The sequence below is a fragment of the Heptranchias perlo genome, chromosome 7 (assembly GCF_035084215.1).
Source record: "Heptranchias perlo isolate sHepPer1 chromosome 7, sHepPer1.hap1, whole genome shotgun sequence".
NCBI lineage: Eukaryota > Metazoa > Chordata > Chondrichthyes > Hexanchiformes > Hexanchidae > Heptranchias > Heptranchias perlo.
Genome location: NC_090331.1, coordinates 65054236 through 65061661, shown reverse-complemented (window position 1 = coordinate 65061661; position 7426 = coordinate 65054236). Strand labels below are relative to the sequence as shown.

The 7426-nt window shown below is 40.6% G+C and overlaps 1 protein-coding gene across 4 annotated transcripts in view; it reads right to left on the bottom strand.

The window, feature by feature from the left end:
- Nucleotides 1–2901: 2901 nt before the first annotated feature.
- Nucleotides 2902–7426, bottom strand: part of myo1b (myosin IB) — a 240566-nt gene continuing 236041 nt past the window's right edge. For all 4 annotated transcript variants that reach the window (XM_067987755.1, XM_067987757.1, XM_067987756.1 and 1 more), the window contains one exon: nucleotides 2902–4305. In XM_067987755.1, coding sequence (XP_067843856.1) covers nucleotides 4182–4305 — 124 coding nt within the window. In that variant the 3' untranslated portion in view covers nucleotides 2902–4181. The remainder of the gene's footprint in view (nucleotides 4306–7426) is intronic.

Genomic DNA, 7426 nt, shown 5'->3' with positions numbered 1-7426 from the left:
GACCTTTTTCCAAGACTACTATATCACCCACCATGTGGGAGGGATCAAAATTGGGCACAGTACTCTAGATGCGGTCTGACCAGCGACCTGTATAGCGTCAAAATGGTGTCCTTTGATTTATACTGAATGGTTCTATTAATACAACAATACAATACCATCAGCTACAGTTTCTCTACATTGGTCATGAACCTTTAGTGATCTGTGTACAATAACAAGATCTTTTTGTCACTAAACCTCTTTCAGTACTGTTTCCTGCAAATGATACGTATATTCTGTGTTGGCCCTACCAACATTCATGATGCTATATTTTTCTAAATTAAACACCATTTGCCAATGTGTGACCCACTCCCCTAGTTCATCTAAATCTTTTTGGACTCTTCTACTGTCTTAACCCTTGCACAGATTTTGGTATAATCTACAAACTTACTTACCATATTCTCAATACCACTGTCCAGGTCATTAATAAAGACAGTGAAGAGTAGCGGGCCTAGGACCGATCCCTGGGGGACACCACTAGTAACATGTCTCCAAGCTGAAGGACATCTGTTAACTACAAACTTTTTGGCTGCGGGATTGGAGCTAATTCCTAATCCAGCTTTTCAAATTTCTACTGATACCACAAGATTCTATCTTGTGAAATAACCTAGTGTGAGGCACCTTATCAAAGGCTTTCTGAAAGTTCAGGTAGACAAGGTCTATCGAATTACCCTACCACTACCCTAGTGACGTCATCAAAAAACTCTTATCAAATTTGTTAGGCACGACCTATTTTATCGGAAGCCATGTTGTGTATTTCTAAGGGCCTCTTCACTTTCCGGGTGATCATAAAGGGCATCTCTTATGATCCCTTCTAGCATCTTCCCAATAATGGATGTCAAGCTGATAGGCCTGTAGTTCCCTGGCTTTGATTTATCTCCATTTTTGAAAATAGGAACTAAAAGAGCTAGCTTCCAGTCTAAGGGAACTATCCCTGACACTACTGAACTATTAAAGGTACGGGCAAGGGACTCACAGGGCACCTGTCCCATTTCTTTAATCACCCTTGGATGGATATTATCCAGAGCTGAAGCCCTATCAATATTAAGCTTTCCTAACCTAACCACCTACTTCGATTGAATTTGCCTCTGTTCATTCTCTGTCAAGCATAATGGTTTTGCTTTACCATGTGCCCTTCTTTTAACCATTGGGTAAGGCTTCATTCTGTTTGAGAGTGGTTTTAAATAGCACCCATTTATCCTCAGTACTTGATTGTTTTTCCCTGGTCAGGTTGCCCAGTCAACTTTTGCCAGATCTTCAGACAGTTTTGTAAAGTCACCCCTCTTAAAATCTGGGACCAGCTTTAGATTGGCCAATAAGATTAAACCTAATTATATTATGATCAGAGCTGGCCAGGTGTCTACCCATGTGGAGGTCTGATTCTGCACTAGGGTCACTGCTAAAAAACAGATCTAGAATTTGTTTATCCCTCGTTGCCTCACCAACATGCTCTGTAAGGAAACAATCATTTATGGTGTCCACAAAAGTCTCAGCTACTCTCTCCACTGCACTAGATGGTTCACCATCAGACCATTTAATACAAGGAAAGTTGAAGTCTCCCATAATGCAAATTTGGTCTAAGCTAGAAGCCGTAGCAATTTGTGAACAAAGTTCCTCATCAGCTAGGGATGCCTGTACTGGAGGGCTATAACAGGTGCCAATCATAAACTTGGGGCCATTGGCTTGGTCTAATTATATCGAAACTACAGCACAGAAACAGGCGATTTGGCCCAACTGGTCTAGGCCGGCATTTATGCTCCACATTAGCCTCCTCCCACCCTAATTCATCGAACCCTATCAGCATATCCTTCTATTCCTTTCTCCCTCATGTGTTTATCTAACTTCCCCTTAAATGCATCTATGCATTTGCCTCAACTATTCCTTGTGATAGCACGTTTTACATTCTTACCATTCTATGGTAAAGAAGTTTCTCCTGAATTTCCTACTGGATTTATTAGTGACTAATTTATATTTATGATTTCTAGTTTTGGACTCTCCCACAAATGGAAACATTTTCTCTACGTCTACCCTATCAAACCCCTTCATAATCTTAAAGAACTCTATCAGGTCACCCCTCAGCCTTCTCTTTTCTAGAGAAAAGAGCCCTGGCCTGTTCAGCCTTTCCTGATAAATATATCTTCTCAGTTCTCGTATCATCCTTGTAAATCTTTTTTGCACCCTCTCCAATGCCTCTATATCCTTTCTATAATATGAATACCAGAACTGTGCACAGTACTCCAAGTGTGGTCTAACTAAGGTTCTTTACAAGTTTTATAATTGAATCCAAACAGCTTCAGTTACTGCTGATGTGCTAATATCTCTTGCCACTGCAGGCAGATTATTTCTGACAAATAAAGCTGCATCACCTCCCTTCTGACCTATTCTCTGAACTCTCTGAATTGTCTTTGACACCAATACCAAACTCACTGGATAACCATTGGGAATAAATAAATTATAATGGATATATAATAGATAAATACACAAAATAAAATCACCTCACCTCATTGAAATACAGCACGGCATCACTTGCACAATATTTCATTATTACAGATAACTCTTCTTTGTGGAGGAGTTGCAGAAAAAACAATTTTTGAAACATTTTTTCCCATGAAGGCAATGCCCTTTTAATGTTGTCACACTGTGTTCTGCATGTGCAACTCAGTGCAAAACCCCATTCATTCATTTTAGTTTCATGTGCATGTGGAATTACTCACAACGCAAACCCAATAATTCCTAACTCATGACAGTCACCCTTCACTTAAATACACTAGAGCTTTGTGATCAGGCCACTAACCGAACCCATACATGTTCAGCATTTTTGGTACTCACACTTTGCGGCATGCAATAGAAAACGCCACAGACAAATGAATTTAACAGATTTATAAAAGGTTAATAAATCAGCTGTGTTAACTCCGGTTTTGACTGTAATCTGATACACAAATTCTGCAGGCATGATGAGTTTGAAAGAGGTATTAAATACAAAAATACGATTATAACATTACAGCATAACGTCACAATGAAACATCAGACAATGACCACAATATCAACTTAAATGTATTTACATCTCAACACCTCAAACATTTCTTAGTGAAGAACCATTGAATTGCAATTCATTCTGTTATTGTTTTTAGAGATGTGTAGTGTAAATTCTATAAATCATAGCAACATAGCAAAAGTTATATTGGCCTGTCAGTTGCATTACAGCTTTCTATACAGGCGGTCTGTACCGAGGAACTCTCCCAGAAATTCAACATAAATAACCTTTACAAAATGCTTTAAAACCTGTGTTTTTTTTGTTGTACAATACATACAATGTATAATTTCTTTTCAAAACAAGCAGTTTTCCTGTACACAGTTCGGGATTGTCTGATCTTTGAAAGGTTGATCCCCATAACCAAGTGACAGCTTCTAATATGCAAACTTACAATGTATTAATATAATTGCCAGCGGCATCTTACTTTGCTAAAATTTTTTAAAACTTCAGTTGTTTTTCCCCATATAGAGTTAGCTTCTGCCTTGCAGAAAGCTGAGACTATACTGTTCACACACCTAGGCATCCAGCTTAGGTCCAGTTCATGAATCTGGTTAAAACCCCAAAACCTGTTTCACACTTAAAAGTCCCTTAATCCTTTCCCACCCCGAAATTTACCAACAACCCCCTCCCCCTCCCCTCCCTTTTCTCCTGAAGGTGCTGACTCATGCACAGGTAATTCCACAGGAGTGGAACCTCAGCCCTCCGATACCTCACCCATTTGTTATGCGTGTCCCTTGGTTGTGAGAGTTCACCAGACGTCCCATGTGCCCAATTGTAGTGTTCTACTGCTGGCCCAAGGCTGAGATCAGCTAGCTCAGCGATCGAATGTGGAACCTTCCTGGTCTGTACAGCTCAATACCACATCGGGCAGTACATTCACGCACTAAGTGATGGGGGAGATACCACCCTGAGATTTGTGAAAGGAACTCATTGCTGGCTTCTTAACTGTTTTGAGTGCCACTCTTGGGATGAGAGAATAAATTGACTTCACCTTTACAATACACACGTGTTATCGGCCAGTCACAGCTTCAGGAGAAGAAACTTAACAGAAAGAATATATAACCATATGTGCAGTAAGAAATTGTCCCAGAATCAAAGGAAACTGTAATGGTTAAGGAACCGAGACTTCCAGGAGACGATTATTTTTCCTCTTGCATGCAGGGAGGTTGCCATTTTTCTGCACCCCCTGAATAAACTTCACACAGACTTTATCCTGATTGAACTGAACCAGAAACCTAAAAAACAAAGCAAAGCGCTTATTACCGTCTAATAAAAACGTGAGAAGTCCATTTCTTGCTGATCATCATGTGTGTTAATTCAAAATCTTAACGCTACTTCAGTTCAAACAGGTAGGGCCCAACATGCAAGTTTTTTCAAATGGATCTGTACATATGAAGCACAGAGACCCCCTCCCACTGCACATTTTTTTAAAAATTAATTGCATTCCTGTTGTCCTAGGAATAATAACTGTATTTTCACAAGAGTGAGGTCACAATTAAGAATTACAGCACCTCTACCCTTGTTGATAATCGTAGAATCATAGAATGGTTACAGCAAAGGAGGCCATTCGGCCCATCGAGCCCGTGCCGGCTCTTTGTAAGAGCAATCCAGTTAGTCCCATTCCCCCGCTCTTTCCCCGTAGCCCTGCAAGTTATTTCCCTTCAAGTATTTACCCAATTCCTTTTTGAAAGCCACAACTGAATCTGCTTCTACCACCCTTTCAGGCAGCACATTCCAGATCATAACTACTCCCTGTGTAATAAAGGTTTTCCTCATGTTGCCTTTGGTTCTTTTGCCAATCACGTTAAATCTGTGTCTCTGGTTCTCGACCCTTCCACCAATAAGAACAGTTTCTCTTCATTTACTTTATCTAAACCCTTCATGATTTTGAACACCTCTACCAAATCTCCTCTCAACCTTCTCTGCTCTAACGAGAACAACCCCAGCTTCTGCAGTCTATCCATGTAACTGAAGTCCCTCGTCCCTGTAACCATGCTAGTAAACTTTTTCTGCACCCTCTCTAAGGCCTTCACATCCTTTCTAAAGTGCGGTGCCCAGAATTGGACACAATACTCCAGCTGTGGCCGAACCAGTGTTTTCTAAAGGTTCAACATAACTTCTTTGCTTTTGTACTCTATGCCTCTATTTATAAAGCCCAGGATCCTGTATGCTTTTTTAACCGCTTTCTCAATCTGTCCTGCCACCTTCAAAAGATTTGAGCACACATACCCCCAGGTCTCTCTGTTCCTGCACTCCCTTTAGAATTCCACCCTTTAGTTTATATTGCCTCTCCTCGTTCTTCCGACCAAAATATATCACTTCACATTCTCTGCGTTAAATTTCATCTGCCACGTGTCCGCCCATTCCACCAGCCTGTCTATGTCCTCTTGAAGTCTATTACTATCCTCCTCACCGCTTTCTACACTTCCAAGTTTTGTGGTTTTGTGTCATGTGCAAATTTTGAAATTGTGCCCTGTACGCTCAAGTCCAAGTCATTAATATATATCAAGAAAAGTAGTGGTCCTAGTACCGACCCCTGGGGAACACCACTGTATACCTTCCTCCAATCCAAAAAACAACGTTCACCACTACTCTCTGTTTCCTGTCACTTAGCCAATTTCATTTCCATGCTGCCATTGCCCCTTTTATTCCATCAGCTTCAATTTTGCTGACAAGCCTATTATGTGGCACTTTATCAAAAGCCTTTTGAAAGTCCATATATGCAACATCAACCGCATTGCCCTCATCAACCCTCTCGGTTACCTCATCAAAAAACTTACTCAAGTTAGTTAAACATGATTTGCCTTTAGCAAATCCATGCTGGCTTTCCTTTATTATTCCACACTTGTCCAAGTGACTATTAATTTTGTCCAGGATTATCATTTCTAAACGCTTCCCCACCACAAGGTTAAACTGACTGACCTGTAGTTGCCGGGTTTATCCTTACACCCTTTTTTGAACAAGGGTGTAACATTTGCAATTCTCCAGTCCTCTGGCACCACCTCCATATCTAAAGAGGATTGGAAGATTATGGCCAGCACCTCTGCAATTTCCACCCTTACATCCCTCAGCAACTTAGGATGCATCCCATTTGGACCAGGTGACTTATCTACTTTAAGTACAGCCAGCCTTTCTAGAACCTCCTATTTTACTGTGACTTTGACAGCATCTTCTTCCTTGGTAAAGGCAAATGCAATGTACTCATTTAGTACCTCAGCCAGTGAAAACCCCAATGCCTCAACCTGCATTAACAAAGTTAGCATTACAATGCATTCATCACCCCATTAACCACGATCATCTGCGTAAAAGCTTTTCTCGGTGACTAGCTGATTTGATCTTAGTCACATACCCCTCAACCTCTTAAATGTTTAATGTAAAGGTCAATGTGTCCAGCATGTCCAAAACCAGTAATATTTAAAAGGTAAGTGATAGGAACAATATAGAACAGTCAGTGGCAGTGTGTAGCAAGGGCACAAAGTGAAATGCCAAGTGCTCCGTGAAATATACAGCAATTATAGTATGCTCAATCAGTTTAGGAAATCGCAAAAGTGGCCCTTATAACAGTCCACCTCTTGACCAACAAAGCAATGAAATATACTGCCTAAAAGATGGTGGAGGAGGATATGGGCTCACCCTCCTGATTCCTGCATAGCAACTTCCAAGCTTGGCCACACCAACAGGGAGAAGCACAGATCAGAGGCCAGATACTTCCTCACAGGGAAGATGAGGAGGAAAAAAGCAAGTCACCCTGGGCTGCTCTAACATGCCTTCTAGTGTCCAAACTGAGTGATATTAGGTAAGATCACCTCCATACTAGTCCTCCCAGGAACAGACAGACTTTGAGGTAACAACAGTGTAAAAACAGTATAAACACATGGGCAGGATTTTATCAATGACTTTTTGGCATCCTTTTTAGGCTCCCCATACCATTTATAGTCTCCCAAAACGTGCTTACATCTGAGTGACCATTTACTATAAATGTTCCATTATTGTACTGAATTATCAATGGGTAAATAATTAAACATGGTCTCGAAAGGTTTCTATACTGGATACAAGTCAACTGCCACTCAAATGGCATACTCGTGTGAACTGCAGAAAAATAGCTGCAAGTGTTCACATTTGGCCTACTCTGAGACCATAAGCCTAGCTGTGAAAGAATGCAAGTACCTTCATCATATTCCTTGGACAATCACTAAACCATGCCTAACAGACTGGCTTTTCCACTTGCCACATTCCGGCTTACATTCAATTTACTTTAATTATACATTTTTATTTCTAAAGCTTTTAATAAAAGTTGCAAGTAAACTCTTCCACCCCTCCCTCTTAACTATGCTCTCATCACAAAACTCAACTTTA